This window comes from Salmo trutta, unplaced genomic scaffold, assembly GCF_901001165.1.
Source record: "Salmo trutta unplaced genomic scaffold, fSalTru1.1, whole genome shotgun sequence".
Classification (NCBI taxonomy): Eukaryota; Metazoa; Chordata; class Actinopteri; order Salmoniformes; family Salmonidae; genus Salmo; species Salmo trutta.
This window is the reverse complement of record NW_021822705.1, coordinates 6,923-23,330: the sequence shown is the minus strand read 5'-3', so window position 1 is coordinate 23,330 and position 16,408 is coordinate 6,923. Positions and strand designations below refer to the sequence as shown.

General features: G+C 36.9%; 1 protein-coding gene across 2 annotated transcripts in view; it reads right to left on the bottom strand.

The window, feature by feature from the left end:
• The window catches only part of LOC115183922 (F-actin-uncapping protein LRRC16A), a gene marked incomplete at its 5' end in the record, with an annotated part of 152,199 nt that extends 136,084 nt beyond the window's left edge, over positions 1 to 16,115 (bottom strand). For both annotated transcript variants that reach the window (XM_029744898.1, XM_029744899.1), the window contains 2 exon segments: positions 8,968 to 9,089; positions 16,056 to 16,115. In XM_029744898.1, coding sequence (XP_029600758.1) covers positions 8,968 to 9,089; positions 16,056 to 16,115 — 182 coding nt within the window.
• Positions 16,116 to 16,408: the final 293 nt, after the last annotated feature.

Below are 16,408 nucleotides of genomic sequence, written 5' to 3'. Positions count from 1 at the left end.
CACATAACAGAACCAATATCACCCAGATCAGATGTAGGTGACTGGTTTATACTATACAACACATAACAGAACCAATATCACTCAGATCAGATGTAGGTGACTGGTTTATACTATACAACACATAACAGAACCAATATCACTCAGATCAGATGTAGGGGACTGGTTTATACTATACAAGACATAACAGAACCAATATCACCCAGATCAGATGTAGGTGACTGGTTTATACTATACAACACATAACAGAACCAATATCACCCAGATCAGATGTAGGTGACTGGTTTATACTATACAACACATAACAGAACCAATATCACCCAGATCAGATGTAGGTGACTGGTTTATACTATACAACACATAACAGAACCAATATCACCCAGATCAGATGTAGGTGACTGGTTTATACTATACAACACATAACAGAACCAATATCACTCAGATCAGATGTAGGTGACTGGTTTATACTATACAACACATAACAGAACCAATATCACTCAGATCAGATGTAGGGGACTGGTTTATACTATATAAACACATAACAGAACCAATATCACCCAGATCAGATGTAGGTGACTGGTTTATACTATACAACACATAACAGAACCAATATTATCCAGATCAGATGTAGGTGACTGGTTTATACTATACAACACATAACAGAACCAATATTACCCAGATCAGATGTAGGTGACTGGTTTATACTATACAACACATAACAGAACCAATATTACCCAGATCAGATGTAGGTGACTGGTTTATACTATACAACACATAACAGAACCAATATTACCCAGATCAGATGTAGGTGACTGGTTTATACTATACAACACATAACAGAACCAATATTACCCAGATCAGATGTAGGTGACTGGTTTATACTATACAACACATAACAGAACCAATATTACCCAGATCAGATGTAGGTGACTGGTTTATACTATACAACACATAACAGAACCAATATCACTCAGATCAGATGTAGGTGACTGGTTTATACTATACAACAGATAACAGAACCAATATCACCCAGATCAGATGTAGGTGACTGGTTTATACTATACAACACATAACAGAACCAATATTACCCAGATCAGATGTAGGTGACTGGTTTATACTATACAACACATAACAGAACCAATATCACCCAGATCAGATGTAGGTAACTGGTTTATACTATACAACACATAACAGAACCAATATCACCCAGATCAGATGTAGGTAACTGGTTTATACTATACAACACATAACAGAACCAATATCACCCAGATCAGATGTAGGTAACTGGTTTATACTATATAAACACATAACAGAACCAATATCACCCAGATCAGATGTAGGTAACTGGTTTATACTATACAACACATAACAGAACCAATATCACCCAGATCAGATGTAGGTGACTGGTTTATACTATACAACACATAACAGAACCAATATCACCCAGATCAGATGTAGGTAACTGGTTTATACTATACAACACATAACAGAACCAATATCACCCAGATCAGATGTAGGTAACTGGTTTATACTATACAACACATAACAGAACCAATATCACCCAGATCAGATGTAGGTGACTGGTTTATACTATACAACACATAACAGAACCAATATCACCCAGATCAGATGTAGGTAACTGGTTTATACTATATAAACACATAACAGAACCAATATCACCCAGATCAGATGTAGGTAACTGGTTTATACTATATAAACACATAACAGAACCAATATCACCCAGATCAGATGTAGGTAACTGGTTTATACTATATAAACACATAACAGAACCAATATCACCCAGATCAGATGTAGGTAACTGGTTTATACTATATAAACACATAACAGAACCAATATCACTCAGATCAGATGTAGGTGACTGGTTTATACTATATAAACACATAACAGAACCAATATCACCCAGATCAGATGTAGGTAACTGGTTTATACTATACAACACATAACAGAACCAATATCACTCAGATCAGATGTAGGTAACTGGTTTATACTATACAACACATAACAGAACCAATATCACTCAGATCAGATGTAGGTGACTGGTTTATACTATATAAACACATAACAGAACCAATATCACCCAGATCAGATGTAGGTAACTGGTTTATACTATACAACACATAACAGAACCAATATCACTCAGATCAGATGTAGGTAACTGGTTTATACTATACAACACATAACAGAACCAATATCACCCAGATCAGATGTAGGGGACTGGTTTATACTATATAAACACATAACAGAACCAATATCACCCAGATCAGATGTAGGTAACTGGTTTATACTATATAAACACATAACAGAACCAATATCACCCAGATCAGATGTAGGTGACTGGTTTATACTATATAAACACATAACAGAACCAATATCACCCAGATCAGATGTAGGTGACTGGTTTATACTATATAAACACATAACAGAACCAATATCACCCAGATCAGATGTAGGGGACTGGTTTATACTATATAAACACATAACAGAACCAATATCACCCAGATCAGATGTAGGTAACTGGTTTATACTATATAAACACATAACAGAACCAATATCACCCAGATCAGATGTAGGTAACTGGTTTATACTATATAAACACATAACAGAACCAATATCACCCAGATCAGATGTAGGTAACTGGTTTATACTATACAACACATAACAGAACCAATATTACCCAGATCAGATGTAGGTAACTGGTTTATACTATATAAACACATAACAGAACCAATATCACCCAGATCAGATGTAGGTAACTGGTTTATACTATATAAACACATAACAGAACCAATATCACCCAGATCAGATGTAGGTAACTGGTTTATACTATACAACACATAACAGAACCAATATTACCCAGATCAGATGTAGGTAACTGGTTTATACTATATAAACACATAACAGAACCAATATCACCCAGATCAGATGTAGGTAACTGGTTTATACTATACAACACATAACAGAACCAATATCACCCAGATCAGATGTAGGTGACTGGTTTATACTATATAAACACATAACAGAACCAATATTACCCAGATCAGATGTAGGTAACTGGTTTATACTATACAACACATAACAGAACCAATATTACCCAGATCAGATGTAGGTAACTGGTTTATACTATATAAACACTGGCACTTCTGCACATTGTTCCGCATTAATTTCTGTACTTCATTCATACTTCTCTTTTCAAACAGTAACATAGGTGTTATAGTTTCATATACAGTGCATTCAGGAAGTACTCAGACCCTTTGACTTTTTCCACATTTTGTTACGTTACAGCATTATTGTAAAATTGATCAAATCGTTTTTTTTCTCTCCTCATCAATCTACACATAAAACCCCATAATGACAAAGCAAAAACAGGTTTTTAGAAATGTTTGCAAATGTATTAAAAACTAAAAAACTAGGCCTCCCGAGTGGGGCAGTGGTCTAAGGCTCTGCATCACAGTGCTAGCTGTGCCACTAGAGATTCTGGGCTCGAGTCCAGGCTCTGTCGCAGCCGGCCGCGACCGGGAGACCCATGAGGGCGGCGCACAATTGGCCCAGCGTGGTCCGGTTTAGGGGAGGGTTTGGCCGGTAGGGAAGTCCTTGTCCAATCGCGCTCTAGCGACTCCTGTGGCGGGCCGGGCGCAGTGCACGCTGACACGGTTGCCAGGTGTACGGTGTTTCCTCCGACACATTGGTGCGGCTGGCTTCACGGTTAAGTGGGCATTGGGTCAAGAAGCAGTGCGGCTTGGCTGGGTCGTGTTTCGGAGGACACACGGCTCTCGACCTTCACCTCTCCGGACTCCGTACGGAAGTTGCGGCGATGAGACAAGACTGTAACTACCAATTGGATACCAGGAAATTGGGGAGAAAAAGAGGTAAAAAAATGAACTATTCAGTACTTTGTTGTTGCTTGAAAAAATAAAATCATGCGAGTACTCGAACAGTCAAAAACTGTGAAATGGCCATCCTAACAGAGGGTGAAGTACACATCACCAGCATCACTGTCCATGACCATCTCAACTGTCTGTGACGTGCCCATCTCCAACACAACAGAGAGGCTTTGTGTCCCAATAAGAGTCTAGGATTCCTAATTCCTGAGAGCCCTCTTACCAATGACCTTTAAAGCCTGATAGCTAACAGCCATGGCTGTTTACATACCGTAGGAATAGTGTTTCCTGGAAGCTTGATAAGAGGTTTCTCTTGCTAAAGAGATATTATATCTCAATGAGACAAACTTGGATAAATAAAGGTTTAATAAAGGAGAATGTTCTCAGAGTTGTATACAGAGCAGAGCATAGGGAGTTAACATGGCTATAGGTCTGTATATAGACACTGATATACTGGGGGAGTTAACATGGCTATAGGTCTGTATATAGACACTGATATACTGGGGGAGTTAACATGGCTATAGGTCTGTATATAGACACTGATATACTGGGGAGTTAACATGGCTATAGGTCTGTATATAGACACTGATATACTGGGGAGTTAACATGGCTATAGGTCTGTATATAGACACTGATATACTGGGTAGTTAACATGGCTATAGGTCTGTATATAGACACTGATATACTGGGTAGTTAACATGGCTATAGGTCTGTATATAGACACTGATATACTGGGGGAGTTAACATGGCTATAGGTCTGTATATAGACACTGATATACTGGGTAGTTAACATGGCTATAGGTCTGTATATAGACACTGATATACTGGGTAGTTAACATGGCTATAGGTCTGTATATAGACACTGATATACTGGGTAGTTAACATGGCTATAGGTCTGTATATAGGACACTGATATACTGGGGGAGTTAACATGGCTATAGGTCTGTATATAGACACTGATATACTGGGGAGTTAACATGGCTATAGGTCTGTATATAGACACTGATATACTGGGGGAGTTAACATGGCTATAGGTCTGTATATAGACACTGATATACTGGGTAGTTAACATGGCTATAGGTCTGTATATAGACACTGATATACTGGGTAGTTAACATGGCTATAGGTCTGTATATAGACACTGATATACTGGGGAGTTAACATGGCTATAGGTCTGTATATAGACACTGATATACTGGGTAGTTAACATGGCTATAGGTCTGTATATAGACACTGATATACTGGGGGAGTTAACATGGCTATAGGTCTGTATATAGACACTGATATACTGGGTAGTTAACATGGCTATAGGTCTGTATATAGACACTGATATACTGGGGTAGTTAACATGGCTATAGGTCTGTATATAGACACTGATATACTGGGTAGTTAACATGGCTATAGGTCTGTATATAGACACTGATATACTGGGTAGTTAACATGGCTATAGGTCTGTATATAGACACTGATATACTGGGTAGTTAACATGGCTATAGGTCTGTATATAGACACTGATATACTGGGTAGTTAACATGGCTATAGGTCTGTATATAGACACTGATATACTGGGGAGTTAACATGGCTATAGGTCTGTATATAGACACTGATATACTGGGTAGTTAACATGGCTATAGGTCTGTATATAGACACTGATATACTGGGGAGTTAACATGGCTATAGGTCTGTATATAGACACTGATATACTGGGGGAGTTAACATGGCTATAGGTCTGTATATAGACACTGATATACTGGGGAGTTAACATGGCTATAGGTCTGTATATAGACACTGATATACTGGGGGAGTTAACATGGCTATAGGTCTGTATATAGACACTGATATACTGGGTAGTTAACATGGCTATAGGTCTGTATATAGACACTGATATACTGGGGGAGTTAACATGGCTATAGGTCTGTATATAGACACTGATATACTGGGTAGTTAACATGGCTATAGGTCTGTATATAGACACTGATATACTGGGGGAGTTAACATGGCTATAGGTCTGTATATAGACACTGATATACTGGGTAGTTAACATGGCTATAGGTCTGTATATAGACACTGATATACTGGGTAGTTAACATGGCTATAGGTCTGTATATAGACACTGATATACTGGGGGAGTTAACATGGCTATAGGTCTGTATATAGACACTGATATACTGGGGGAGTTAACATGGCTATAGGTCTGTATATAGACACTGATATACTGGGTAGTTAACATGGCTATAGGTCTGTATATAGACACTGATATACTGGGTAGTTAACATGGCTATAGGTCTGTATATAGACACTGATATACTGGGGGAGTTAACATGGCTATTGGTCTGTATATAGACACTGATATACTGGGGGAGTTAACATGGCTATTGGTCTGTATATAGACACTGATATACTGGGGGAGTTAACATGGCTATAGGTCTGTATATAGACACTGATATACTGGGGGAGTTAACATGGCTATAGGTCTGTATATAGACACTGATATACTGGGTAGTTAACATGGCTATAGGTCTGTATATAGACACTGATATACTGGGGAGTTAACATGGCTATAGGTCTGTATATAGACACTGATATACTGGGGAGTTAACATGGCTATAGGTCTGTATATAGACACTGATATACTGGGGAGTTAACATGGCTATAGGTCTGTATATAGACACTGATATACTGGGGGAGTTAACATGGCTATAGGTCTGTATATAGACACTGATACTATACTGTCTATAGTGTAGATAACCTTGACTGTAGTAAATTGCTAGAATGTGCTTGACTGCTGTAAAATGTGAAGACCTCTAGATAGCTGCTGTTCACTTCACGGTCCGTACAACATCACAGATATTAGCAGGTGATGACAGATTATTACACAGAAGCCATTCAGAGAAGGTCAGATATCTGACTGTCTCCTGATCTGTTATAACAGACTGGGAAAGAGTCTCATCAAGAGTCCATTCTGTCTAGGACTGAACCCTGACTGAACCCAGATCAGTGTTGGGTGGGAAAGCTCAGTGTAATCAGTGGATGGAATAAGTCACATTAAATGGCATGGAAAGAGAGAAGCACAGAGACTGAACGAGACGGAGAGAAAGAGAGAGAGAAGCAAAGAGACAGAGAGACAGAGAAAGAGAAAGAGAGAGAGAGGGGGAATGAGAGATAGGGAGGAGAGAAGGGGAATGAGACATATGGAAGAGATAGAGAGAGCGTGGGGGAGAGAGGAAGGAGAGAGGGAGAGAGACAGGGGAGAGAGGGAGGAGAGAGGGAGAGAGACAGGGGAGAGAGGCAGGAGAGAGGGAGAGAGATAGGGGAGAGAGAGACAGGGGAGAGAGGGAGGAGAGGGGGAGGAGAGGGGGAGGAGAGGGGGAGGAGAGGGGGAGAGAGACAGGGGAGAGAGGGAGGAGAGAGGGAGAGAGAGGGAGGAGAGAGGAGAGAGGGAGGAGAGAGGGAGAGACATAGGGGAGAGAGGGAGGAGAGGGGGAGGAGAGAGGGGAGGAGAGGGGGAGGAGAGGGGGAGAGAGACAGGGGAGAGAGGGAGAGAGAGGGAGGAGAGAGGAGAGAGGGAGGAGAGAGGGAGAGACATAGGGAGAGAGGGAGGAGAGAGGGAGAGAGACAGGGGAGAGAGGGAGGAGAGGGGAGAGAGGGGAGGAGAGGGGAGAGAGACAGGGGAGAGAGGGAGGAGAGAGGGAGAGAGAGGGAGGAGAGAGGGAGAGACATAGGGGAGAGAGGGAGGAGAGAGGGAGAGAGACAGGGGAGAGAGGGAGGAGAGAGGGAGAGAGACAGGGGAGAGAGGGAGAAGGGAGGGAGAGAGAGAGACAGGAGAGAGGGAGAGACATAGGGGAGAGAGGGAGGAGAGGGGGAGGAGAGGGGGAGAGAGACAGGGGAGAGAGGGAGGAGAGGGGGAGAGAGGGAGAGAGAGGGAGGAGAGAGGGAGAGAGAGGGAGGAGAGAGGGAGAGAGATAGGGGAGAGAGGGAGGAGAGAGGGAGAGACAGGGGAGAGAGGTAGGAGAGAGGGAGAGAGACAGGGGAGAGAGGGAGGAGAGAGGGAGAGACAGGGGATAGAGGGAGGAGAGAAGGACAGAGACAGGAGAGAGAGGGAGGAGAGAGGGAGGAGAGGGGGAGGAGAGGGGGAGGAGGAGGAGAGAGGAAGAAAGGGGGAGGAAAGGGGGAGAGAGACAGGGGAGAGAGGGAGGAGAGAGACAGGGGAGAGAGAGGGAGGAGAAAGGGAGAGACACAGGGGAGAGAGGGAGGAGAGAGGGAGAGACACAGGGGAGAGAGGGAGGAGAGAGGGAGAGACACAGGGGAGAGAGGGAGGAGAGAGGGAGAGACACAGGGGAGAGAGGGAGGAGAGAGGGAGAGACATAGGGGAGAGAGGGAGGAGAGAGGGAGAGACAGGAGAGAGAAGGAGGAGAGAGGGGAGAGACAGGGGAGAGAGGGAGGAGAGAGGAGAGAGGGAGAGACAGGGGAGAGAGGGAGGAGAGAGGGGAGAGACACAGGGGAGAGAGGGAGGAGAGAGGGAGAGAGAGGGAGGAGAGAGGAAGAGAGATAGGGAGAGAGGGAGAGACAGGGGAGAGAGGGAGGAGAGAGGGAGGAGAGAGAGGGAGGAGAGAGGGAGAGACAGGGGAGAGAGGGAGGAGAGAGGGAGGAGAGAGGGAGAGACAGGGGAGAGAGGGAGGAGAGAGGGAGAGACAGGGGAGAGAGGGAGGAGGGAGAGGGGAGAGAGGGAGAGACAGGGGAGAGAGGGGAGAGAGGGAGAGATGGGAGAGAGGGAGGAGAGAGGGAGGAGAGAGGAGAGACAGGGGAGAGAGGGAGGAGAGAGGGAGGAGAGAGGGAGAGACAGGGGAGAGAGGGAGGAGAGAGGGAGAGACAGGGAGAGAGGAGGAGAGAGGGAGGAGAGAGGGAGGAGAGAGGGAGGAGAGAGGGAGGAGAGAGGGAGAGAGACAAAGAAAGAGAGAGAAGGGGAATGGAAAAAGAGTGTGAATAGGAAAGAAAGGTCAGTGGAAACTAAAGGTCATTGACTCTGTGTGTGTGTGTGTGAGTGTGTGTGCGTGCGCGGGTGTGTACTCACAGTGGTGATAGACCAGGACATATCCTCTGTAGACAGATCCCTATGTGAGCAACCACCTCATTCACCTCTTCTGTAGAGGTCAGCTTCAGAGACACAACACCTCTCTCATAGTCCACCGTCAGCTATACAATACAAACATGAACAACAACCCTCAGTAATATCATATAGTAATATCATATAGTAACCCTCAGTAATATCATATAGTAACCCTCAGTAATATCATATAGTAACCCTCAGTAATATCATATAGTAATATCATATAGTAACCCTCAGTAATATCATATAGTAACCCTCAGTAATATATAGTAACCTCAGTAATATCATATAGTAATATCATATAGTAACCCTCAGTAATATCATTTAGTAACCCTCAGTAATATCATATAGTAACCCTCAGTAATATCATATAGTAACCCTCAGTAATATCATATAGTAACCCTCAGTAATATCATATAGTAACCCTCAGTAATATCATATAGTAATATCATATAGTAACCCTCAGTAATATCATAGTAACCCTCAGTAATATCATATAGTAATATCATATAGTAATATCATATAGTAATATCATATAGTAACCCTCAGTAATATCATATCGTAACCCTCAGTAATATCTATGTAATATCTATAGTAACCCTCAGTAATATCATTTAGTAACCTCAGTAATATCATATAGTAACCCTCAGTAATATCATTTAGTAACCCTCAGTAATATCATATAGTAACCCTCAGTGATATCATATAGTAACCCTCAGTGATATCATATAGTAATATCATATAGTAACCCTCAGTAATATCATATAGTAACCCTCAGTAATATCATATAGTAATATCATATAGTAACCCTCAGTAATATCATATAGTAATATCATATAGTAATATCATATAGTAACCCTCAGTAATATCATATAGTAACCCTCAGTAATATCATATAGTAATATCATATAGTAATATCATATAGTAACCTAGTAATATCATATAGTAATATCATATAGTAACCCTCAGTAATATCATATAGTAACCCTCAGTAATATCATATAGTAACCCTCAGTAATATCATATAGTAACCCTCAGTAATATCATATAGTAACCCTCAGTAATATCATATAGTAATATCATATAGTAACCCTCAGTAATATCATATAGTAACCCTCAGTAATATCATATAGTAATATCATATAGTAACCCTCAGTAACATCATATAGTAACCCTCAGTAATATCATATAGTAACCCTCAGTAATATCATATAGTAACCCTCAGTAGATACTCATATAGTAACCCTCAGTATATCATATTAGTAACCCTAGTAATATCATATAGTAATATCATATAGTAACCCTCAGTAATATCATATAGTAACCCTCAGTAACATCATATAGTAACCTCGTAATATCATATAGTAACCCTCAGTAACATCATATAGTAACCCTCAGTAATATCATATAGTAACCCCTCAGTAATATCATATAGTAATATCATATAGTAACCCTCAGTAATATCATATAGTAACCCTCAGTAATATCATATAGTAACCCTCAGTAATATCATATAGTAACCCTCAGTAATATCATATAGTAATATCATATAGTAACCCTCAGTAATATCATATAGTAACCCTCAGTAATATCATATAGTAATATCATATAGTAACCCTCAGTAATATCATATAGTAACCCTCAGTAATATCATATAGTAATATCATATAGTAACCCTCAGTAATATCATATAGTAACCCTCAGTAATATCATATAGTAACCCTCAGTAATATCATATAGTAATATCATATAGTAATATCATATAGTAACCCCTCAGTAATATCATATAGTAACCCTCAGTGATATCATATAGTATACCCTAGTAACATTCATATAGTAACATCATATAGTAACCCTCAGTAATATCATATCGTAACATCATATAGTAACCTCAGTAATATCATATAGAACCCCTCAGTAATATCATATAGTACCCTCAGTAATATCATATAGTAACCCTCAGTACTATCATATAGTAAACCCTCAGTAAATTCATATAGTAACCTCAGTGCTATCACTATAGAATATCATATAGTAACCCTCAGTAACATCATATAGTAATATCATATAGTAACCCTCAGTAATATCATTATAGTAACCCTCAGTAATATCATATAGTAACCCTCAGTAATATCATATAGTAACATCATATAGTAATATCATATAGTAACCCTCAGTAACATCATATAGTAACCCTCAGTGATATCATATAGTAACCCTCAGTGATATCATATAGTAATATCATATAGTAACCCTCAGTAATATCATATAGTAACATCATATAGTAACCCTCAGTAATATCATATAGTAACCCTCAGTAACATCATATAGTAACATCATATAGTAACCCTCAGTAATATCATATAATAACCCTCAGTAATATCATATAGTAACCCTCAGTAATATAATATAGTAATATCATATAGTAACCCTCAGTAATATCATATAGTAATATCATATAGTAACCCTCAGTAATATCATATAGTAATATCATATAGTAACCCTCAGTAATATCATATAGTAATATCATATAGTAACCCCTCAGTAATATCATATAGTAACCCTCAGTAATATCATATAGTAACCCTCAGTAATATCATATAGTAATATCATATAGTAACCCTCAGTAATATCATATAGTAACATCATATAGTAATATCATATAGTAACCCTCAGTAACATCATATAGTAATATCATATAGTAACCCTCAGTAATATCATATAGTAACCCTCAGTAATATAATATAGTAACCCTCAGTAATATCATATAGTAACATCATATAGTAACCCTCAGTAATATCATATAGTAACCCTCAGTGATATCATATAGTAATATCATATAGTAACCCTCAGTAATATCATATAGTAACCCTCAGTGATATCATATAGTAATATCATATAGTAACCCTCAGTAATATCATATAGTAACCCTCAGTAATATCATATAGTAACCCTCAGTAATATCATATAGTGACCCTCAGTGATATCATATAGTAACCCTCAGTAATATCATATAGTAATATCATATAGTAACCCTCAGTAATATCATATAGTAATATCATATAGTAACCCTCAGTAATATCATATAGTAATATCATATAGTAACCCTCAGTAATATCATATAGTAATATCATATAGTAACCCTCAGTAATATCATATAGTAACCCTCAGTAATATCATATAGTAATATCATATAGTAACCCCTCAGTAATATCATATAGTAACCCTCAGTAATATCATTTAGTAACCCTCAGTAATATCATATAGTAACCCTCAGTAATATCATATAGTAACCCTCAGTAATATCATATAGTAACCCTCAGTAATATCATATAGTAACCCTCAGTAATATCATATAGTAACCCTCAGTAATATTACTATAGTAACACCTCAGTAATATCATATAGAACCCTCAGTAACATCACTATAGTAACCCTAGTAATATCAATATAGTAACCCTCAGTAATATCATATAGTAACCCTCAGTAATATAATATAGTAATATCATATAGTAACCCTCAGTAATATCATATAGTAACCCTCAATAATATCATATAGTAACCCTCAGTAATATCATATAGTAACCCTCAGTAATATCATATAGTAACCCTCAGTAATATCATATAGTAACCCTCAGTAATATCATATAGTAACCCTCAGTAATATCATATAGTAATATCATATAGTAACCCTCAGTAATATCATATAGTAACCCTCAGTAATATCATATAGTAACCCTCAGTAATATAGTAACCACGGTTACTATCATATAGTAACATTCATATAGTAACCCCTCCAGTTAAATATCATATTATAATCATCTAGAATATATATAGTAAATATATATAGTAACCCTCCGTGTAATCATATAGTAACCCTCGGTAATATCATATAGTAACCCTCAGTAATATCATATAGTACCCCCCAGTAATATCATATAGTTAATATCATATTAGTAACCCTCAGTAATATCATATAGTAATATCATATAGTACCCTCAGTAAGTAATCATATAGTAACCCTCGGTAATATCATATAGTAACCCTCGGTAATATCATATAGTAACCCTCGGTAATATCATATAGTACCCTCAGTAATATAATTCATTATAGTAATATCATATAGTAATATCATATAGTAACCCTCGGTAATATCATATAGTAACCCTCAGTAATATCATATAGTAATATCATATAGTAATATCATATAGTAACCCTCAGTAATATCATATAGTAATATCATATAGTAATATCATATAGTAACCCTCAGTAATATCATATAGTAATATCATATAGTAACCCTCAGTAATATAATATAGTAATATCATATAGTAATATCATATAGTAACCCTCAGTGATATCATATAGTAACCCTCAGTAATATCATATAGTAACCCTCAGTAATATCATATAGTAACCCTCAGTAATATCATATAGTAACCCTCAGTAATATCATATAGTAACCCTCAGTAATATCATTTAGTAACCCTCAGTAATATCATAGAGTAACCCTCAGTAATATCATATAGTTACCCTCAGTAATATCATATAGTAACCCTCAGTAATATCATATAGTAACCCTCAGTAATATCATATAGTAACCCTCAGTAATATCATATAGTAACCCTCAGTAATATCATATAGTAACCCTCAGTAATATCATATAGTAACCCTCAGTAATATCATTTAGTAACCCTCAGTAATATCATTTAGTAACCCTCAGTAATATAATATAGTAATATCATATAGTAACCCTCAGTAATATCATTTAGTAACCCTCAGTAATATAATATAGTAATATCATATAGTAACCCTCAGTAATATCATATAGTAACATCATATAGTAACCCTCAGTAATATCATTTAGTAACCCTCAGTAATATCATATAGTAATATCATATAGTAACCCTCAGTAATATCATATAGTAACCCTCAGTAATATCATTTAGTAACCCTCAGTAATATCATATAGTAACCCTCAGTAATATAATATAGTAATATCATATAGTAATATCATATAGTAACCCTCAGTAATATAATATAGTAATATCATATAGTAACCCTCAGTAATATTATATAGTAACCCTCAGTAACATCATATAGTAACCCTCAGTAATATCATATAGTAACCCTCAGTAATATTATATAGTAACCCTCAGTAATATCATATAGTAACCCTCAGTAATATCATATAGTAACCCTCAGTAATATCATATAGTAACCCTCAGTAATATCATATAGTAACCCTCAGTAATATCATATAGTAACCCTCAGTAATATCATATAGTAACCCTCAGTAATATCATATAGTAATATCATATAGTAACCCTCAGTAATATCATATAGTAATATCATATAGTAACCCTCAGTAATATAATATAGTAATATCATATAGTAACCCTCAGTAATATCATATAGTAATATCATATAGTAACCCTCAGTAATATAATATAGTAATATCATATAGTAACCCTCAGTAATATCATATAGTAACATCATATAGTAACCCTCAGTAATATTATATAGTAACCCTCAGTAACATCATATAGAAATATCATATAGTAACCCTCAGTAATATCATATAGTAACCCTCAGTAACATCATATAGTAATATCATATAGTAACCCTCAGTAATATCATATAGTAATATCATATAGTAATATCATATAGTAACCCTCAGTAATATCATATAGTAATATCATATAGTAATATCATATAGTAACCCTCAGTAATATCATATAGTAACCCTCAGTAATATCATATAGTAACCCTCAGTAATATCATATAGTAATATCATATAGTAACCCTCAGTAATATCATATAGTAACCCTCAGTAACATCATATAGTAACCCTCAGTAATATCATATAGTAACCCTCAGTAATATCATATAGTAACATCATATAGTAACCCTCAGTAATATCATATAGTAACCCTCAGTAATATCATATAGTAATATCATATAGTAACCCTCAGTAATATCATATAGTAACCCTCAGTAATATCATATAGTAACCCTCAGTAATATCATATAGTAACCCTCAGTAATATCATATAGTAACCCTCAGTAATATCATATAGTAACCCTCAGTAATATCATATAGTAATATCATATAGTAACCCTCAGTAATATCATATAGTAATATCATATAGTAACCCTCAGTAATATCATATAGTAACCCTCAGTAATATCATATAGTAACCCTCAGTAATATCATATAGTAACATCATATAGTAACCCTCAGTAATATCATATAGTAACCCTCAGTAATATCATATAGTAACCCTCAGTAATATCATATAGTAACCCTCAGTAATATCATATAGTAACATCATATAGTAACCCTCAGTAATATCATATAGTAATATCATATAGTAACCCTCAGTAATATCATATAGTAACCCTCAGTAATATCATATAGTAACATCATATAGTAACCCTCAGTAATATCATATAGTAACATCATATAGTAATCCTCAATAATATCATATAGTAACCCTCAGTAATATAATATAGTAATCCTCAATAATATCATATAGTAACCCTCAGTAATATAATATAGTAATCCTCAATAATATCATATAGTAACCCTCAGTAATATCATATAGTAACCCTCAGTAATATCATATAGTAACCCTCAGTAATATCATATAGTAACCCTCAGTAATATAATATAGTAATATCATATAGTAACCCTCAGTAATATCATATAGTAACCCTCAGTAATATCATATAGTAACCCTCAGTAATATCATATAGTAACCCTCAGTGATATCATATAGTAACCCTCAATAATATCATAGTAACATCATATAGTAACCCTCAGTAACATCATATAGTAACCCTCAGTAATATCATATAGTAACCCTCAGTAATATCATATAGTAACCCTCAGTAATATTATATAACGGTGATTGTCACACACATTACAAGCCGTAATAATACTATGATCCCTAATTCAGATGGATGATTGACTACCAGATGATTCATGGTCAGATAATGAACCATTTGTTGGAGCGTTACATGGTATAACCAGAGAGGTGGTGTTCTGACCTGTGTGGGCTTGTTACAGGTGATCCCTTGTATCTCCAGATAATTGAAGTTGTGTTCAATCTGAAAGAGAAGAATAAAACACATAGAAATTGAGAAATCATGATATATAATACAGCTTCAGTCCTGTCTGGTAAATACTACTCTGGATGCGTCAGGGTTCATGTAATCAGATATAACACAGCTGTCAATCACAGTAGTGTTTCAGACCTGTCTGGTAAATACTACTCTGGATAGGTCAGGGTTCATGTTATCAGATATAATACAGCTGTCAATCACAGTAGTGTTTCAGACCTGTCTGGTAAATACTACTCTGGATGGATGAGATACTGTAGGAGGATAATGGATGGATGAGA